Here is a 22,371-nt window from a genome sequence, read left to right on the forward strand (position 1 = left end):
TGGAGTGTATATCTACTTCTCTGAAAGGCCCCATAGATCCCTGGATGTGTAACAACAAAATGAGCATGAACACACTGCGATAATGGATTTCAATAATCAAGGAAAAACTCTCATTCTCAAAATAGCTCTGTCATTTGTGAAGTCACAATGGTCAAGTTGCTATAGATTTCCCACTGTACTACAAAGAAAGTTGTGAGGATTCATGCTGCAGACTTATGATGTCTTTTAAGTGGATGGTAGGGAAAGTTTTTGTGGTACAAACTTCCATATGAATTCCTAAAAATGACATTTTACCAAATTAAGTGCTTAAGACAGTTAACACAAGTACAGTTTTTGTGGACATAATTCCCATTATCAGGTATAAAATAATATAAATTAGACATTTCAAATAAAGCACTTAATGTAATATGGAGTCTTTTCAGATGGACAAAGCCTTTGATAAATGGTGACCTCTCTACAGTGTCATGTGGTCTACAGTCCAACTCCTATTCATCCAACTAGTATTTACCTCTCTGTAAGGTGAATGATGACTGAATTTCAGATTCTTCAAGATCATTAAATCCACAATAACAGTTGTTGACAGAAGTAGAAGGCTCCTATAGAGATATAACAACCAAACACGGAAACTCTTTTCAAGGCTAAAAACACAGGTGCTAGTCACAAATTACACAATGTATCAGCCTGGCAATTTTCATGTCACTTTGTTAACTGTGGCAGTTTATAACTGTGCAGTACACCTTTTATACTTGTCAGCCGCTGCATTTGCAGGGTTTTGCACCCTTATCTTTCTTCTCCCTAATAAAGAATGTCTAAACCATTAATTAATGTGCCAATGCTTAGAGAACTGCTGCTCCTAGGCTGAGCAGCAGTTGATTTTGGGAGCCTGCAGCTGGTCTTTGGTGAGAAACTAATGTCCCTGAGTCAGATGTGGTGTGATTTGTTTATTGACATCATGTACATGTTTTTATCTACACTATGTACATGAGTGCTCTCAATCTTAAACTGAGATAGACCCAACCACACACAGCTCTGAAAACAATAGCTTAGCCAGTCTGAGACGCCGCCAGGATGTTGTAGACTGGGACGTAGGCAGTTAGACCCAGTAGTCAGAGCAGTGGTGATCATGCCTAATGCTCAGATCAGTGAACCAGAGGTCAGAGAGGAGACAGAGTCAAGCCAAGTGTCAGAGATGGAGTAAATGGCGGTGGGGTGTAGAAGCAGGGATTTGAAACAAGGCTGGAGGGGAGGGACCAGGAACAGGACAGGAAGGCAGGAATCAGAAACAAGGCAGGGCTCAAGAGTCAGGTGAGAAGGCATCATTCAATGTAACAGCCACCCAGAGATTCATCTAGCTGCTAAGACAACTTTCTTTGCCTCTTTCTGGCTTAAACAGTGAATTTGAGGCAACTGAAGAGGCCATAAATCTCCTCCAGTGGGGAGCTTGGTGGATGGTGCCTATGGTGAGCTATGCTCCACTAGCCCACACTCTCTGCTGGTACAAGCAAGTGGCTGAGTGGTGGCTGAAGACTGCCTGGGGACCAGTGTTTGAGACCCCTGATCACTTACACAGGAGATCTCCATCCATCCTCTGAACTGCTATAGAATATCTCCCTCCGAGATGACCTGAGCATTTCCCAGTCAGGATACAGAGAGCAGCAGCAGATTCAACACATTGACCTCTCCTAACCTGTAACTCTTCAGCAGATTCATTATCATATGCACAGTAACTATTGTTCTAAAAGGTACAATCTCCTTCTGAAATGCTTTGTTGAATAAGAGAGAATTAGTGGGGAAAGTTGAATCCACTGTTTCCAGAATTTATTTAAACTCTTCAAAAAATTACAGATATAAGATTCCATTAATGGGCCAACTTTGCCCCTGTCTCCGTCTGGGCTGAGGTTCAATTGGTACTGCAGCAGCAGCAGTTCAATTATGTGGATGGGCCCTCTGAGACAATATGCACTGGGAAAAGGCTATGGGCATTCCATCATAGAGACAAGGCTGAAGGATCCAGCCAGTGGGTTCTAATTACTTCCACAAAGTGCTACAGCTTCAGACCCGTTCTGCAATCTGGGGTTTTCCTACTCTCCTGGTTCCCTTGCATATTTGTTCAGTGTTCTTAACAGCACAAAGATCTCCAGTGAAAATAAACTGAAAACTTTCAATTAATAATAACTGAACAGAAAACAACAAAAGTGCACGGTAGTAATATAAACATTACGTAAGTCCGGTAAACATATCTGAAGTGAAATGAAATGCTCAATAAAATAGTCCCAAGAGAGAAAATTTAAATGGATTATGGTGATCATGAAAAATGTGAATAAAATAAATATTTATGTTGCATTTATATAGCCCTTTTCGATTTAGTAATAGTGGTGGGAAGTGTATAGGTCTTGATTATTTCTCGTGGTATTCAACTCCCCTCCATAATTTCCCTTTTCTTGAAATGCAATATGTGGTGAAATTTAATAAATATAAAGTTTTGACTGACAATCTAAAATAATTGGCTTGTGTTTGATAAAATGCCTACAAAAAAAGCAAACAAAAATGGGTAAATGAATTAGATAATGGGTTTATTCAACTGTCTGGAGTTTCACAGAACCAACTTCCTGTAAAAGGGACAAATTATATACAGTCCACACTCTAGTGCCTGAATGAAGAAGGGCTGGTAAGAGATACCTGGAAACATATGATTATTCATTTCTATGGAGTGAATAAAAAAAACTTAATTAAATGCAATACCTGCTTGAAAATTGATTAGAAATTTCTTCAAAGAAACACTAAGTAAAACAGCTAGTTTCCTAAATAGAAGAGAAATTCAAAAAAACACCGTTATGGTTCAAGGAGAGACGGCGTTTGAAAGTTGAGACTCCCAGTTTAGGGCTTTGAGTCTGCACTTAATATTGCCCTCTTGTGCTTGTGCCTTAAAACACATTCTCTCTTTATATCATCACAAGTTATCTGACAAAATGTTATGAAGTAAAATATAAACTACAATTACTGTACAGTACACAAGTATCTGAGGGGTAGCCGTGTTAGTCTGGATCTGTAAAAGCAGCAGAGTGTCCTGTGGCACCTTATGGACTAACAGACGTTTTGGAGCATGAGCTTTCATGGGTGAATACCCACTTTGTCTGATGCATGTAGTGGAAATTTCCAGGGGCAGGTATATATATATGCAAGCAAGAAGCAGGCTAGAGATAATGAGGTTAGCTCAAATCAGGGAGGATGAGGTCCTCTTCTAGCAGCTGAGGTGTGAAAACCAAGGGAGGAGTAACTGGTTTTGTAGTTGGCAAGCCATTCACAGTCTTTGTTTAATCCTGAGCTGATGGTGTCAAATTTTCAGATGAACTGAAGCTCAGCAGTTTCTCTTTGAAGTCTGGTCCTGAAGTTTTTTTGCTGCAGGATGGCCACCTTAAGATCTGCTATTGTGTGGCCAGGGAGGTTGAAATGTTCTCCTACAGGTTTTTGTATATTGCCATTCCTAATATCTGATTTGTGTCCATTTATCCTTTTCCGTAGAGACTGTCCAGTTTGGCCGATGTACATAGCAGAGGGGCATTGCTGGCATATGATGGCGTATATTACATTGGTGGACGTGCAGGTGAATGAACCGGTGATGATGTGGCTGATCTGGTTAGGTCCTGTGATGGCGTCGCTGGTGTAGATATGTGGGCAGAGTTGGCATCGAGGTTTGTTGCATGGATTGGTTCCTGAGTTAGAGTTACTATGGTAAAGTGTGCAGTTACTGGTGAGAATATGCTTCAGGTTGGCAGGTTGTCTGTGGGCGAGCACTGGCCTGCCACCCAAGGCCTGTGAAAGTGTGGGATCATTGTCCAGGATGGGTTGTAGATCCCTGATGATGCATTGGAGGGGTTTTAGCTGGGGACTGTAGGTGATGGCCAGTGGAGTCCTGTTGGTTTCTTTCTTGGGTTTGTCTTGCAGTAGGAGGCTTCTGGGTACACATCTGGCTCTGTTGATCTGTTTCCTTATTTCCTCATGCGGGTATTGTAGTTTTGAGAATGCTTGGTGGAGATTTTGTAGGTGTTGGTCTCTGTCTGAAGGGTTAGAGCAGATGCGGTTGTACCTCAGTGCTTGGCTGTAGACAATGGATCGTGTGGTGTGCCTGGGATGGAAGCTGGAGGCATGAAGGTAGGCATAGCGGTTGGTAGGTTTTCGGTATAGGGTGGTGTTAACGTGACCATCACTTATTTGCACCGTGGTGTCTAGGAAGTGGACCTCCCGTGTAGATTGGTCCAGGCTGAGGTTGATGGTGGGGTGGAAGCTGTTGAAATCGTGGTGGAATTTTTCCAGAGTCTCCTTCCCATGGGTCCAGATGATGAAGATGTCATCAATGTAGCGAAGGTAGAGAAGGGGCATGAGTGGACGAGAGCTGAGGAAGAGTTGTTCCAGGTCAGCCATAAAAATGTTGGCATATTGTGGGGCCATGCAGGTGCCCACAGCGGTGCCACAGCGGTGGAGATATATATTGTCATCAAATTTGAAATAGTTGTGTGTGAGGATAAAGGCACAGAGCTCAGCAACCAGTTGTGCTGTGGCATCATCAGGGATACTGTTCCTGACAGCTTGTATTCCATCTGTGTGTGGGATGTTTGTGTAGAGAGCCTCTACATCCATGGTGGCTAGGATGGTGTTTTCTGGAAGGTCACCAATGCATTGTAGTTTCCTCAGGAAACCAGTGGTGTCACGGAGATAGCTGGGAGTGCTGGTGGCATAGGGTCTGAGTAGAGAGTCCACATATCCAGACAGTCCTTCAGTGAGAGTGCCAATGCCTGAGATGATGGGGCGTCCAGGATTTCCGGGTTTGTGGATCTTGGGTAGTAGATAGAATAACCCTGGTCGGGGCTCTAAGAGTATGTTGATTTGTTCTGGTGTTAGTGTAAGGAGAGCCTGAGTAGATGGTGCAGTTTCTTAGTGTATTCCTCAGTGGGATCTGAGGGAAGTGGCCTGTAGAATTTGGTATTGGAGAGTTGTCTGGCGGCCTCCTTTTGGTAGTCAGACCTGTTCATGATGATGACAGCACCTCCTTTATCAGCCTCTTTGATTATAATGTCAGGGTGGTTTCTGAGGCTGTGGATGGCATTGCATTTCTGCACGACTTAGGTTATGAGGCAAGCAATGTTGTTTTTCCACAATTTCTGCCTGTGCACGTCAGCGGAAGCATTCTATGTATAGGTCCAGACTGTCATTTCGACCCTCAGGAGGAATCCATGTACAGTACACAGAGGCTCCAGACTTGGTTTGATTTTTAAGTCTCAATGAAAATTACAAAGCAAGCTATTTCAGTAGCTTTAAAAATTGTCAAGTTGGTACTCAATCTGAAGTTTGGGGTCTGAAGGAGTATACAGTTCATAAAATGGTGAGGTGCTCGTCATGCTCTTGTAAGATTTAGCAATAACTCCCGATATAGCATGCTATAAATTTCCCAATCCATTCATGTTTGGTCTATGCCCCAAGGTGAGTTTAATGAAAAACAAAAAAATCGCCAAACTCCTCAAAACAATAAAAGCAAAAACCAAACACCTGCCTTTGCATCAGATGCAGGAGAATATCATAGGCAGGAAAAAATATATAATGGATCCCAAAGTTTCAAGCTTTTTCCAACATACTTTTTCTCCATTCCACAGATTCTAAGTTTCTATTTTCCTTCAGAAGAAACAGCCAACACAATGCAACACATCTTGAAAATGCAACTCATAAAAAAGCCTGAGCCTGATTTTCCCTCACTTGCACCAATTTTACATCAATATAAAACTGCAATGATATTAATGGATTTACACTTGATTTACACTGGTATAAAAGGAGATTTAGGCCCTGAGTCTCCAGCCTTCATAATGTAAGCAGCAATGGCAGAAACTCTTTACCATACCATTCTTAGTGACTTAAAGTCACTCTAGTTGGTTATATGCTACCCATTCTGCTTCTTCCACTGGGAGTGGGAGAAGCAGGGAAGGGGCATGTCAGGGGTAGATTGGAGAACCAGAGGGACTGCTGCAGCCAGCATAACCTAGTTAAGCCCTTAGGCTCTTCTAAATTATGTCAACTGCCATTTTTGTTCCCGGTGGCTCCAGGATCTATGGAGTGAGAAGATGCCTTAGGGCCAGTGTCATTTTTTTGGGAAAAATATTCCATAGTTAGGAGACAGAAGGAAATATTTCTACCACAGCTTTTTGAGGCTGATGAGATATATGGAACATTAGAGGCAGTCATGAGGTGATGGGGGAATCAGAGTACAGATTTGACACTGCATTCTGGGCTATCAATACCACATATATGCTGTGTAGTTTTATATATGTACATTCACATATTATTTTTGTCATTTCTGCAGTTAATACATAAATATGCGCTGCTGACACATTCAAAACATACCATATCTATGTGTATCAGGCTGTTTATTTAATTATGCAGTATTTTATTAAATGAGTTCCTGGTAATGCTATTAGCCTTTGACTTACCCTGGCATTGGTCCATTTCCAGCAAGACTGTAAACTTGACGAGGATTTAAAAGGTACTGAAATTTTCTGTAAATTCTGCAGAGGTGAAAAAGTTAGGAAAAAGTGCTTAATAATTTTTTTAATGAATAAGTTATGCTTTTGGATTAAAAAAAAACAAAAGAAAGAAATTTGGATAAAAGAACTTAAGCAGTAACATAAATTGTACCTTAATAAATTTAATAATTTAAGATAAAATCTCACATTATTACAATAAAGCAAATCAAATATGTGATTGTTTCTATTACAATTTATATAGCCTTGTAGACGTGCATACAGCTTTGCAGATATAGCATTGAGACAAGGTTCAAATACAGAGTATATAAATAACAGGTGAGTAGACATTATCAGCTCGTGGGTGGGATAGGTATGGTGACAAAGCATGAGATGAGGCAAAAAAGCACTTGGGAAAGCATTTGGGTACAAAATTTTAGAAGCACAATTTTATACCTGCAATTAATTATTCGCATAAAATTACAGGCATAATTAATTGTGGATGCAAATGCTAGCATTTAGACATCTACTTGATTTGAGGGTGCAATCAGATGGCAAAATAGTAGTGTTTTTAACCACAAAAAATTACAAAATCATTTTTATTTCACTTTTATTTTTCCCAATGTTTTATATATGGAAATTTTGCATTGTAATAATTGGAGTTGTCATGTTCTGACCATTTATTGAAAATACGTAGGAATGCAAATGGGGAGCACCTGATAGAGCAGGCTGATCCAGAAACAGGAATCATCATGAAAAAAGCTGTGGAGTCATCACTGGGAGACAAAATTAGTGTGAAAGTGCTGAGCAGAGGGTGTACGGGGAGAGTACAAGTATAGTAGAAGAGCGGAGCAGAGATGTATGAGGCAGTCATGAAGAGGCTTAAAAAGCCTTAGTTAAAATTAAGTGTTTTCCACGAATATCAATGTCACAATGGGACTTATTGATATAGTTATATAAAGATTTGTCGTATCCCATAACCAAAGATAGCCATCAAATATTTATCAGGATAAAGAAAACAATTTTCAAAAAGGTGGGCAACACATTTTTTTTTATTGTAAACTTTTTGGGACTAGCACAATGGGGTCTATGTTCAAGATTAGGGGTTTTAGGCACTATGATAAACAAACAAAAAACAAATAATAACATTAGTAATTTTCTGTTAAAAATTAAGCTATGTCTCCTAAAACCAGGATACATGTTTCCTTTCACAGTATGGAATTGTTTAAATAATTCCTAGTAATGGCTACAACTAGAATTGTTTCCTTGTCATAAATATTCTTTTCCACTTCTCACTCATGGATGAGAAAATTCCTCATGGAGTGGCCCTCTGACATGATGACTGGGATCTGTCATACTAATTTGAGTTCATAAAGCCTTTCCTCCTTCTTGTAATTTAAATGTATATTTCCTCAGAATAATTGACATTTGGGAATCACACATTTTAATACTGTATTAGTTTTTTCACTGTAATATCTCTCTCTTCCTTATCTGCTCCTTTTTAAAAGTCTCTGTTTAGTTGTTTTTTTCCCCTACTCTGCTCCATTTTCACTCTATTTTTCCATTAGATTTTTCCTCTCTGCTCCTTTGTCCACAGATGTTCCCCTAAGCCAAATGGGAATCTAATAACATCTGAACTGAACTTTTGAACTTACAATGTTTGAATGGTTTCAAATGAGAAAAAAAAACAAAGTTGCCTGTACATAATCTCTATGTACTTTTTTGTAATAGATGTGTAATTTACTAGGGTAGGAGAGGGAAAGGCTTTATATAAACAAACCTCTTAAAATATGGTCATCTGTAAATGACCATATTGAAGATTTTCTTTAAAGTGCGATAATTTATCAATGCTTGTCAGTCCCTTGATAAATCACCTCACCCACTCTCACTCACTCATATTACTACAGCTCTGGTACCAGTCATGAGAGAAAGTCAATGTGTGTGACTGGCTTCATCCTGAAGATGGGCAGACTACTCTGAATTATCATGATGATTACTAAACCAGACATGTGACAGGTGGATTTTTAAAATGCTGTCTGTCTGCAGTATCTAAGGGCTGGTCCACACTAAGAAGCGGGGTCGAACTAGGGTACGCAAATTCAGCTACGTGAATAGCGTAGCTGAGTTCGAAGTACCCTAGTTCGAACTACTCACCCATCCAGACGCCGCAGAATCGAAGTCCGCGGCTCCAAGGTCGACTCCGCCACCGCCATTTGCAGTGGTGGAGTACCGGAGTCGACCGTGGCGCTTCCGGAGTTCGAACTATCGCGTCCAGATTAGACGCGATAGTTCGAACTCCGAGAAGTCGAACTCACCGCGTCGACCCGGCTGGTAAGTGTAGACTAGCCCTTATTCATGAGAGGGCAAATGATTGCACTTTTAATTTGCTGGCTGGCGTACATGTGTACCACTGCTCTTTGATGGGCAGAATCTCACCTAAGAGAGCACCAACCCAGAATCGCCAGTAATCCTGTTAGGACACAACAGAATCTCTCTTTCAATGTCTGCTGTTAGACCTGCTCTACTTTGTGTAAATAATTAAATATTCATTGGGCCACAGACTAGGAAACTCTGACTCTTTAGCCTGGTGGTCAGGGCACATCACAGGTGAGTGCCTTAAATGTTCATTTATTAGCTACTTGGGGTGGGTCATGACTCATCACCGATAGTGCTGATTTTAATTACTACCTGTGCACAGTTTACAGTGCAGTCAAGTGACATTCTTACTCAATATTTTCACCACACTAATAATCTTCACCCAATCACACTGTAATGTAGAGACTAGTGAATAGTCTTATCACTGCCCTCTTACTTGAACATATCCTATTCCAGCCAGTACATATGTTCAAGTCACCACTATCAGAATCATTCAGTGATGAGTCATGGTGAACCCACACATCTTGCTTTCTACTAGTGTAACCCTAAGATTTTAATAACTTACACCTTTATGTACATTACTCTTTGTGCAAAAGCCAGAACTCGGGAATGATTCATTTCAGTTCATATGTTTACCAAGAAGGAGGAAGAAATTGCCTGTAAATGTTTCCCTTCATGTTAAACTGTAACTGGCTGAAACAACATGAGTGATATGCTCAAGATTAGGAAATGGACAGTTAAATAATTTCTCTGCCCCAGTTTGATATGTAGAGTAGCAAACAACATAATTATTCTGACATGTTCTGATCAAATAAGTTGCTTTTACATGAAGAGGAGGAGAATTAAGACACCCTGCCTTGTGACTGGCTCTGGGGAATGGAGGAATGGAATGGAATCACGTGGCAGAGTGGTGGGTAACGCCACTGCACATAGCTCATTGGGCGGACTGCTACGTTGGGTTGGGCTGACTTTCTTGGGACTAAAATCAAGCCTTTAAAAGAACAAGACAGACAATAATCTACTGAGAGCTAAAAATCATCTCTGTAAAGGAAAGGTGGCTAGACTGGGAGGAGAAATCGGTCATAAGAGTGATGCTTAGTCATATTTAAGTGAATTTAGCTTTAAAACATCCATACTGACATGGAGAAAGGAGTAGAGCATAAGGCATAGTGAGATGTACCTTTCATTAAAAACTGTAAAAAGTAGCAACGTTTCCTGCTACGACAGTCTGAATTCAAAAAGCATATTTTTGATAGATGGTGCAGAAACAGTTGCAATGCCAAATGAGAGTTTATGAATCCATAGTAGTCATAGCTGGGACCTTGGTTGGGTAGCCACTTTGAACCAAAGTTATCTGAAACAGCCAAGGTCAAACATCAGCCTGTACAGCACAGACACTGAACGTGGAGTCAGCAGGAAATGTGAGTGTATGAAAGCTGATCTCCAGTGCGTCCCTCTGTGCACTTGCCAAGGAAATAATTGTCCAAAATCACTTGCTGGTCAGACAAACAAAATGGGAAATGAGGAGGGGAAAACACTAGCGTTGGTTATCGTATAACATCTGTATGATTTAGTAATGATGTTACATGAGAAATGTAACCTCTAACAATAAAGATTCTTGGGAAATAATGGGTACCACATGTGTAGCCATTTGTCAAAAATCACTTTCTGTTGATTAAACTATTCTGTCAGTGAGGCAGTAAATCTATGTATTTTATTTACAGAAAACAGAAAGTTGCTTTGATTAGTTAGATTTTAAGGATACGCATATAGAAGTGTTGTCAGCTCTAGACTGGATTCTAGAACATCTTTCAGACTGTGTGTGTTCTCAACCACTTAATTTCCATTTTACGCACACAGTATTTTTTTAAATCATATGTTATGATTTGGTTTAGTATGTGAAGGCTATCTTAATATCAGTATGAAATTTGCTGCACTTCTATATAACCTCATTTATAATGGGAATATATGTTTGGTATATGAAAAGCTTGAAATTGTCAGTTTAATCTTAATGTTATTTTCCTATTATTATTTATTTAATTGTATTTTTTTCTAATCCTTTATAAACACACTTTCTATACAGCTGTAGTGTATCCTTGCTCCAAGCCAATGTTAAAATGTTGTAAACAGAGAGTCACTATCTAGCCCACCACTTAAAAAGAAAGTATAATTGGAGTAAGTTTCATAGTATCCTTTATTACATAAATATATCAGCTCATCATGATCCATCAAATAAAGAAAATCCTAAATAAAGACTGTAGAACAGCTTTCAGTAAAACATCACCTTAATCTGAGTGAGCCAAGATAATGAAATTCTAGTCTATAAAAATTAGGTGTTTTTACACTACTGTAACTTCTATTTGGGGAATGTGCCATAGCTCATAAACCTTATATTTCAGCCACTTGATAGTACGCTGCTATTGCTGAAATAAGTGCACACACTAATATGGAGTCAGTACAACTCAGTAGAAAATGTTCTTCCCTCTGGACCGGAAGTTTAAGGGTACAAGTCTCATGCAAGACCTAACCTAATTCCCAAATCTGACATTGCAATGAAGTACTAAAGGAAAGAGTTCTTCTATAAAAGATTCCACTCTTCAGATGAGATGTTAAACTGACACAGTATTTCCCCTTACCTCCTTCAAGTTCCTTAAAAAAACTCCACAACAACTAAAAAACAAAACCAAAAAACCCTAACTACAAAAACACACCAAAAGCACATTTCTTCCAAGAGACCTAAAATCACTAGTTCTCCTTTCAAATACTATTTTACTAAATAACAAAGAAATCCAGCCTCAAAAATCCTGGGACTAACAAGGGACAATAACAAACACGGACGGCTAATCATTGTGGTTTTGTTGCATCCTATCCTCTACCCTTTAGCTATATAATGTCTGGGGCAGAAACCATGCACATGATTCTATACTGCCTCATGCTTTGAGTAGTCACATTTACACCTGTATAACATGAGTGCAAAGTGGGTGTAGTAAAGTGCTATGACTTCACTTTGCACAGGTGTAAATGAGTATACAAGGTACTAAACAGTAGAGAAAAATGCCCTATTTTGCCCTGTGCAGCCCCTGTGCTGATGCTACAGTCTATAATTATCTGTTACCTGTCCTTGGTTGCTGTCCAGATAGCAATTCAAAAAAGACATTCCAAGAAAATTTAAAAAATAAAATACTACTAATATGACCAGGTACTGAAGACTCATTCACACTTAAGATTTAATCTGTCAGCACAATATGTGCCCTTAATTACATTCTTGTTATTTTTCTGAAATGTTACTTGCACTGAGATGAAGTGACCACAGCAGTACACCTTAAAGATATAGAGCAAAATCCTCTTCAGAGGATATCCTGCATATGGGCCAAGAGCACAATTTCTAGCCAGATTAGGTCTGCCTATGGTGCAAAGATAGTTCCAGATTCATTTATAGACAGCCTCCTTGTGGTGATTGATTGGGAAGTCTCCATGAGGGCTATTTTAGATCAATTACCTGCCTTTGACACAATTAACCATAAATTATTGTTAACATCTGTATGGGTTATGCCAGGGATTAGCTAATTCGCTTGAGTTGCCCCGTTTTTCTTTTCCATTGAGTATTCAGATGGTAGTTTTAGTCAATTACTTTTTTGGTCTGAGAATCTCTCCAGTGGATGCCACAGGGTTCTATTCTGTCACCTTTACCAATACAAATTACGAGAGACCATTAGGGGACACGGTGAATTAACTGGGCTGTGGTGCCTTAGAATGCAGACAACAATCTGCATCACCATTTCATTAGACACAGAAAGAACAGCTGATCAGCTTTCTCAGTATCTAGCCAAAACTGGGGAGTGGCCAAGACAGACAAAATTAAGGTTGGTGTTCAGGGGGTGGGCGTGAGTACTGGAGAAAAATGGCAGAGGTTATATTTACTCCTTCCCTTGACTAACAATTTGGAAGTCCTGCTGGAACCTTTGCTGCTTCTGGATATCCAAATAGCTGCAATGCCCAAGAATGCTTTATTTAGCATTTGGCTAGAAGACTGCAACCTAGCCTTCTGGGAGTGTCAAGGCGAGATTAAGACATTGGCACTACAAGCACTACCCTGGCTCCTGAAGTTGCATGATGACACTAGAATTTCAGCTTTAGTTGAAAATAAAATTATATTTCTAGCACTCGTGGCTTTTGAAGTAAATCTTGAAAATATGATTTGAGAGTAACTGATACAGTGATTTCTGCATGAGTGGCAGACAGCCTGACAAAATAGTTTTAAGAAGTCTAAGCTGCCCCAAGCATCATAGTGGGTATTAGCTCTCAAATTTGCTGCTTTGGGGGGCCCAGCAGACACAACCTCGGCAAATGAGTTGGGGGTGGGAAGGGGCTCTCTGCCAGTACTTCGTCATGGCTGTGCTGGGGTAGTGTCTCTGCTAAGCTACACTTACACACATTAAAGTCAATGTGACTATTGACATACATAAAGTTAAACACATATGTAAGTGTTTGCAGGATCAGGACTTAATACTTTAAACCCATTATTTTAATGCTTCCCTTTTGTAGTCCTCATAATATTTGGCCATTGTGGCCAGTATTATAATGAGGGTAAAAAACTTTTTTTTATTGTTCATATTAAGGGTAGATTTACATCAGAACAAAAAGTATGTTTATTGCTCTTGATAGAACATAAGCCTAAATGGCTAACTGTTATGGGAATTATAAAGAGAATTGTTAAAATATCAAAATTAATATGAGAGATAGAAGCCCAAATTAAATTATAATACTCCTGAGAGGATTCTGCATAACTGCGTGTCCGCAGAAAATGTCCCCTCGTAGAATTCCTGCAGAAAATGGCAGGGAAGCAAAGCGATGCCACATGGGGTGGGGGTGACCAAGGACACATTTTTTGTGGGGGATTACCCCCCTCCAAACAGAGGAAAGGCACTGGGGGGCACAGGGGGTTACGTGCCACTGTCCCCACCCCAATTTTTGCAAGCGCAGAGCTGCGTCTGGGCTCTGCTGACTCTGAAGCTGAATGCCACCTCCTGGGTCCTAGTGACAGTCGTGCTCCTTTTCTGTGTACAACAGTGAGTGACCGCAGTGGGGCTGGGTAAGAGGAGATGAGGGAATTGAGGGAAGGGGTGGCAGAGGGAAGAGACAATGGGGAAGAAGGGGGGTGGAATAGATCAGGGGGAAGAGAATGTGGGAGTGAGGGTGGGAATGGAGAAGAAAAGGGGATAGGGGAATTACTGGGGAAAGCAGGAATCTGGCTTGCGACATCCCCTTGGCAACAGCTGGGGCTCCCCCATTGAACTCTCACTCTGACAAACCCTTCCCCTCTACACATGGACCCCTCCAACAAGCCCTGCACACCCAGACCCCCACCCCACTGATCCCAACCAGTTGCACATGGACCCCACCCCATCAAGCCTCACTCCCCCAGCACCAGACCCCCACACTGAACCTGCCACCTCCAGACTCCCCCTGCTGAGCCCCAACCATCTTCACCTGGATCCTTGCAGAGTCCCATTGCCCCTGCGCCTGGAATCCCCCAGTGAGCCCCTGTGCATCCAGATCTCCCACTGAGCTGCCCGCACCCTGATTGCCCCACACAGAAACCTTACACCTAGATCTCCCCACACTACGCTCATCCGCACTTGGATCGAGATGAGCCTGCCCACCCACACCTGGTGCACCTGGTGCAGAGGGCCAGGCCCTGGGGTATTTGTGGAGCAGGTGCAGCCCTTGCACCGTGTCAGGATCAGGTGAAGCCTCACTGCCGAGTCCCTATACCAAAGGAGGTGGGGGCTTCAGGCTGATGTCCCATCTCATTGCAGCCAGTGGCCTGAGCTCCCCACTGCCATGCTGGAGCCACATTTATTTATTAATATAATTTGCTAAAATTTGCAGAATTTTAAAACATTGTGCAAATAAAATTTTTTGCTGCATAATTTTAAACTTTTTGGGGCAGAATCCCCTCAGGAGTAATTATATAAATAAATCACTGGATATAGTTAATATTGGGGGTCTTGAAGCAAAAATGTCGCACAGAACCCCTTTCATCACTAACTACTGTACTAATAACTCTGCTGAAAAGGATACTAGGGATGTCCAAATCTAAGGCATCACATTGTTAAAATGTACTCCCAAAGTCATTCAAATTAGTTGCTCTAGATCTGTTCTTCAGGTTGTCAACTGCATTTTGACACAAAGGATCAACATATCAGAAAGACTGACACACTATTAAAATAAAAAAAAGTAAAGAGCATACCTTTCTCCTTGTTTCCCCCCACTTTTAGGGTTGACAAAAACTAAAAGCGGATGAGTTCCTGGAACCGGAGTGATCTAAAAGTAGGGAATAACACATGCATTCATTAATGTTGTGTGTTGCCTTCGATTTATCCTAAAGTAGACAGAAAGCAACAAGCTTAATGCAAACTCAGGCTGTGCTCCTGTAACTGTAATCCAGTTGAAACAATTCCACAATTTGCAATGATTCCCTTTTGACTGAGTTTTTACAAATTGTGTCATTTATTATTCTCACTCTGGCATACTGTTGTGCTGCCATTTTAAACATAAGTTCCATTGAAATCAATTCAGCATTGGCACATATAAACTATATACCTAAATAAAGGATGTACACATCTGCTGATGCAAGAAATTAATTACTTTGATCTGAGAGAGCAGGTATATCCCATGGCAGAAAAGCAATAAAGAAAACACAATATCTCAAGAAAAAAGTATCTTTTTAAAACAATTTAAAACTAGCATTCCCAGTCCTTTGGGGTATGTTTTCAGCCAAGTCTCCAGGTGTGTCTAAACCTAAACTATGTGAAATGTTGAACCTAAAGGTGATGTCACAAGATGATCAGTATTTTTTTTTCATGTTACTAACCCTCACTAATTGAAATGGCATAAAACCATGCTTTTTTTAAAAAAAGTGTAGCAATCAGTACCAGTCAAAGATAGAAATACTAATATTGGAGAAATGAATGCTCTCTATCTGCTTCCCCTCCCTCAGTTGGGGATGTAACATAATAGATATTCACATCAGTTTTTAGCTTAGATGCAAAACTATCACCACCTTAGTAAACAATATAATTGCTCTGCACTTTCAGATATTATGGGGCACATCCTCAGCTGATGTAAATTATCATAGATTGACATAAATGAATTTATGAAAATATTCACCAGCTGAGGATCTGATCCTGTATCCCTTTTCAATCCATTAAGCAACAATTTTACATTAAAGTTCTCCACACCATTTTATACAAATATTACATAAAAAAACACCTTAAACGAACATTAAGGTTGTAAAGTTGAGCAGTCACAAGTTAGCAAAAGCAAGAATTAAGAGTGTCCCTGCCAGGGGCGGCTCCAGGCCCCAGTGCGGCATGCCGCGGGGGGCGCTCTGCCGGTCGCTGGGAGGGCAGCAGGCGGCTCCGGTGGACCTCCCACAGACGTGCCTGTGGAGGGTCCGCTGGTCCCGCGGCTTCGGTGGAGCATCCGCAGGCATGCCTGCGGGAGGTCCACCGGAGCCGCGGGACCAGCGGACCCTCCGCAGGCACGTCTGCGGGAGGTCCACCGGAGCCACGGGACCGGCGACCGGCAGAGCGCCCCCCGCGGCGTGCCGCCGTGCTTGGGGCGGCAAAATGGCTAGAGCCGCCCCTGGTCCCTGCTCTCAGCTGTTATATCTGATCCCCGTGGCAAAATCCTGTTCAGCTCCTGTAGCCGTGGGCTGGAGCATATTCAGTGCAGATGGAATCTTCAGGGAGTTTTTTTTGCTAAACTCTAGCAAGTCTCCACTGAGTATGTATAAACTGAGATTTTTCAGAGGTTTATAAATTGGCCAGATTAGGTTGATTTTTGATGGAGACAGCGAAAAGCACATACCGAACAAAAAATTTGGTTTCTCTATCAAAATTCAAGTCCTTGCTCCAAAGCACTGAGGCACTAGTGCTTCTAAATGAAATAACTGTACTTTTTTTTTAAACATTGGCAAAATAAAGTATTTCTCCTTAATCTCATTCTCTGAAATGGTGAAACCTTTTCAGTGAAAACTTCCAAAATACTCAGTCTAAGACAGATATATACAATGGAAAAATTCAGGTAAAGTTTGATAATGCAATAAGCAACGGAAAAAGGCCTTAAAATGTAAAGTGTCAGGCAACCTTACCTATAGATAGTGCTATCAGTTCCACCTATAATTATATACAAAGTGGATCTGATTCTGATCTAATTTACACTAGGGTAAAGTCCAGTGAAGTCAACGTAGTTACCCAACTGTAAAACCAATACAACATCAGAAGCAGGCCCAATATACCTATACAGAGTATGCATTGGATGTTTGTGCATCAGTATACTTTGGATATAAAATTGCAGGATATATTAAGGATTGTCATATATTTATTTCTTATCTATAATTTTAATCAATTTTAGTTGTTTAGTCCAATTCCAGTTATGTTTGTTCCTGTGAACTAAGTGTAAACCAATGATACTCATTGTGACAAAGATGGACTACCTATCTGAAATCCCTTAGGACTCAGGTTAATTAATGAGACTCATCTTAAGGTTACACATGATCTATTACTTCCTCTAATTAGAAATAATAATCCTGATCATTATGCTGGTTAGCTAGAAAGAAGTAAGATTAATGTGCTTAACTATGATTAATAGTCTTCTCTAAGTAGCACAGATCCTCAATGCCATTGAGTTACCTGCATTTTCTTCTGTGATTATGTTTTTTTCTTGATACTTTTCTAAACAAAAAAATAAATCTCATAGATGCAATTATTTCCCTTTCAAAGCTTTTATATTTCAAAGTCCAACCATATTATCATAGGTAAAAGTTCCTGGACCATCTAAATAGCCTAATAATCAATTTCTATTCTATTCCATTCTGAAAAAAATAAGGTCTCTTTCAATTAATTCCTTATAGCTTTTCTAAATTACTTTTCTAAATAATGTAGACATTTCCAGATAATTCAAAATGCAACCTGAGATTTAGACTAAATTAGTGAACGTTTTATGCCTTAATTTAATTTAAAGAAGGCCTTCCTGAAGTTACAGAACAAGTCACTTAAATTATCTGGGCCCAATCCTGCAGCAGAAGTCTTGCCATTGTTTTCAATAGGAGAAGACCAGATATATCTTTAAAATGAGGACACTACTACTAATCTCACAGAAATGTTGTGAGGATCTGTTCATGTTTATATAGTGTTTTGAGAATATAAAACAGTAAATAAGTGCCAATTATTAAGTTTTCTGATCCAAATATTTGTCTTCCAAGTTAAACTGCCTGAACACCTGTTCTGAGTAAATTACTGATGGCAGTTTCTATATTTTATAGGGAGATGGCAACATTATAAAATAAAATTTTTGTCTTGGATTATTATTGATCCAACAAAGTATAAGCATTTGTTATCTAACTGTGTAATTAAGTAGTAAAATACACATTAACCTTAATTACCCAGCTACAAAAATTTAGCATCAGGGTATCTTTATACAGAAAATTAGGACAACAATATGAATGGACAATTTACTATATTTATTGAAATTATTAACCAAATCTGAGTCCTTATATAAACATTGTTAGGAAGAACTATAAATAAGTTCAAAAATTAAAAGCCTCACAGATCTGGAGACTCTTATAGATCCACAGACTTTGCGACCAAAAGGACCATCATGATCATCTGTTCTGACCTCCTGCACATCACAGACCACAAAACCTCACCCCATCCACCCTGTAATAGACCCATAACCTCTGCCTGAGTTATGGAAGTCTTCAAATGTTGATTTAATGCCTTCAAGTTATAGAGAGTGCATCATTTACTCTAGTTCAAACCATGCTGCAGAGGAAAGTGAAAACCTCCCAGTCTCTCTGCCACTCTGATCTGGGGGAAAATTCTTCCCCGACTCCATATCTGGCGACCAGTTAGGCCCTGAGCAGATGGGTGAGACCCACCAGTCAGAAACCTGGGAAAGAATTCTCTGTATTAACTCAGAGCCCTCCCCATCTAGTGTTCTATCTCCAGCCATTTGAGATATTTGCTGGTAGGAGTTGTTGATTGACCATATGGCATTTTAAGCACTCTCATCATACTATCCACTCCATAAACATACCAAGTTCACTCTTGACACACATTAGGTTTTTGCCCCCACTATGTCCCTTTAAAGGCTGTTCCAGAACTTCACTCCTTTGTCTAATTTCAAGCCTAAACATATTGATGGCCAGTTTATATCCATTTGCTTTTGTGCCACATTGGCCCTTAACTTAAATGACTCCTCTCCCTCCCTGGTGTTTATCATTCTGATGTATTCATAGAGAGCAATCATAAGTCCCCATAGCCTTTGTTTTCTTAGGCTAAACAATCCAACCTCCTTAAATCTCCTATCATAAGGTAGGTTCTCCATTCCCCTAGTCATCCTAGTAGCCCTTCTCTGCACCTGTTCCAGTCTGAATTCATCTTTCTTAAACACGGAAGACTAGAATTACACACAGTATTCCAGATGAGGCTGTAACAGGTTGGACCCCTTGAGATACCACTGAGCTCACCTCTTATGCCAGTTTGGGCACCCTTTTTACCTGTCTTGCTGAGTCAGGCTATTAAGCCTCCTCCAACACACACACAGGCAGGGCTACAACCAACTGCAGAACAAAACAGACACTGAGATCAGTTCTGGGAAGGCTCAGCTTAAGGCACTTGCCCCAGCACACACATGTCCACCTCCATTGGAGTGCAGACCCAAAGATATATTATAAAATCCGTCTCTTCCCTCAGTGTGGAGGAAGCTATGCACAACTTCTCCCCCTCACCCCCACCCAGTTAGAAATTACAGAAACTGGGTTTAATAATAAACAAAACAAATTTTATTAACTACAAAAGGCAGATTTCAAGTGGTAAAAGGGGTAGCAGACAGAACAAAGCAGATTACTAAGCAAATGAAACCAAACACGCAAACTAAGCTAGCTTCACTAAAGAAATTGGTTACAAATAGAATTTCTCACCCTAGATATTGTTGAAGGCAGATTACAGGAAGTCTTGAAAGGCAACTGCACTGGTCTCCTTCTTGAGACCTCAGGTATTATTACTCACAAGCTAGATGCCCTTTTAACCCACCTTGGGTTCAACCCTTCTCCCCCACTCCATTCATTTCTTGCCGCCCCTGGGTTTTTCAGTGTCTCTTTGGGCAGAGGAGAACCATGATGATGTCACTCTCCTGCCTTATATAGTTCTTGTGCAAGGAGGGAACCCTTTGTCTTCTAGTGAAAAACCACTGGCATTCCAAAAGGAGAGGAGGAGTATCAAGTACCGGTTACTTGGACACCTGTCTCTGCATGGCTGTGGCAGCCACTGCTCATAGGCTGTCTCCAGCGTCCACAGGAAGACTAACCTCTTTCACAGTCCATTGTCTCTGATAATGGCCCATTAGCCCTATCTGGCTTTTCCACTGTTGTACCTGAAGGGCTGGTTGGGGTTGAGACTCAAAGTAACACATTTGAAATACAGAAACGTAGTTAATATTCCTAACTTCAGATACAGAAATGATACAGGCATACAAATTGGATAATTATATTCAGTAAATCATAACCTTTCCAAACATATCTTACATGAGCCATCTTGCATAAAGTATATCTCAGTTATGTCATATATGTATCATAAGCATATTTTCATAAAGAATATGGAGTGAAATGTCACAGAGGCCTCACTAGGGCCTTGTACAATGGTAATAACACCCCTCTTTCTCTACTGGAAATATCTCTCCTGATGCATCCTAGTATTTCTTTAGCCTTTTTTCATGCCCACACTATATTGGCAATTCTCAGTCATCCTGCAATTGACAAGGTCTTTCTCTGGCTCTGTTGCTTCCAACTGATACATCCAAAGCTTATAGCAAAAATTCTTGTTGTTAGTCCCTAAATGCATGACCTTTCATTTCGCACTAGTAAATTTCATCCCATTTCTACTCCTGTTTTAAATGACATTCAAGTCATCATGTGTGATATTCTCATCCTTCTCTGTATTGGCAATACCTCCCAGGTTTGTGACATCTACAAATTTTATTAGCACACTCCAACTTTGTGTGTCAAGGTCATTAATGAAAATGTTAAATAAGGTTGGTTCCAAGACTGATCTCCAATAGTAACCTACATCCAGCCTGACAGTTCCCCTTTCAGTATGACCCACTGTGGCCTCCCCTTTAACCAGTTCCTTACCTGTCTTTCTATTTGTGTGTTTATCCCCATCTTCTCCAATTTAACTAATGATTTCCCATGTGGAACTGTATCAAATGCCTTACTAGAAATCCAAGTGGATTAATGCATTACCTTTGTCTAGAAAATCATTTTATCTTATAAAAAAAAAGATTGGGGTTGGTCTGGCATGACCTTTTGTAAGGTCATGTAAAACCATGTTGTATTTTATCCCAATTACCATTTACCTGTGTGTCCTTAACTACTTTCTCTTTCAAAATTTGTTCCAAGACTTTGCATACAATTGAAGTCAAACTAATGGGACTGTAGTTTCCCAGATCACTTTTTCTTCCTTTCTTAAAAGATGGTTACTCACCGTTGTAACTGTTGTTCTTCGAGATGTGTTGCTCCTATCCATTCCAGTTAGGTGTGCGCGCCGCGCGTGCACGGCTCTTCGGAACATTTTTACCCTCCAGGCGCCCCCTGGAGTGGCGCCGCTACAGCGCCGGATATATACCCCAGCCGGCCCGTCCGCTCCTCAGTTCCTTCTTGCCGGCTACAGTGGGGAAGGAGGGCGGGTCTGGAATGGATAGGAGCAACACATCTTGAAGAACAACAGTTACAACGGTGAGTAACTGTCTTTTCTTCTTCGAGTGATTGCTCCTATGTATTCCATGTAGGTGATTCCCAAGCCTTACCTAGGCGGTGGGGTCGGAGTGAGACATGGCAGAGTGTAAGACTGCTGAGCCGAAGGCTGCATCGTCTCTGGATTGTTGCACCAACGCGTAGTGGGAAGCGAAGGTGTGGACAGAAGTCCAGGTGGCCGCTCTACAGATGTCTTGGATGGGAACATGGGCCAGAAAGGCGGCCGACGAGGCTTGCACCCTTGTGGAGTGAGCGGTGAGGCGGCTAGCTGGCACGCGAGCAAGCTCGTAGCATGTCCGGATACATGCAGTCACCCAGGAGGAAATCCGCTGAAAGGAGACCGGCTCGCCCTTTATGCGATCAGCAACCGCTACGAACAGCTGGGGCGAATGCCGGAAGGGCTTCATCCGCTCTATGTAAAAAGCGAGGGCCCTGCGGACGTCCAGGGTGTGAAGCTGTTGCTCACGAGGTGATGCGTGCGGCTTCGGGAAGAAGACCGGAAGGAAAATGTCCTGGTTGAGGTGGAAGGCCGACACCACCTTAGAGAGGAAGGCCGGGTGTGGTCGAAGCTGCACCTTGTCTCCGTGGAAGACGGTATACGGTGGACCAACCATTAGGGCACGGAGCTCGGAAACTCGTCTTGCTGACGTTATAGCAACGAGGAAGGCC

General features: G+C 41.0%; 1 protein-coding gene across 2 annotated transcripts in view; it reads right to left on the reverse strand.

The window, feature by feature from the left end:
• The window catches only part of DGKB (diacylglycerol kinase beta), a 474,599-nt gene that overhangs the window by 280,536 nt on the left and 171,692 nt on the right, over nt 1-22,371 (reverse strand). For both annotated transcript variants that reach the window (XM_039523585.1, XM_039523584.1), the window contains 2 exons: nt 15,136-15,209; nt 6,477-6,551 (listed from right to left, as the gene is read on the reverse strand). In XM_039523585.1, coding sequence (XP_039379519.1) covers nt 6,477-6,551; nt 15,136-15,209 — 149 coding nt within the window. The remainder of the gene's footprint in view (nt 1-6,476; nt 6,552-15,135; nt 15,210-22,371) is intronic.

The sequence above is a fragment of the Mauremys reevesii genome, linkage group 2 (genome assembly GCF_016161935.1).
Source record: "Mauremys reevesii isolate NIE-2019 linkage group 2, ASM1616193v1, whole genome shotgun sequence".
NCBI classification, from domain to species: domain Eukaryota; kingdom Metazoa; phylum Chordata; order Testudines; family Geoemydidae; genus Mauremys; species Mauremys reevesii.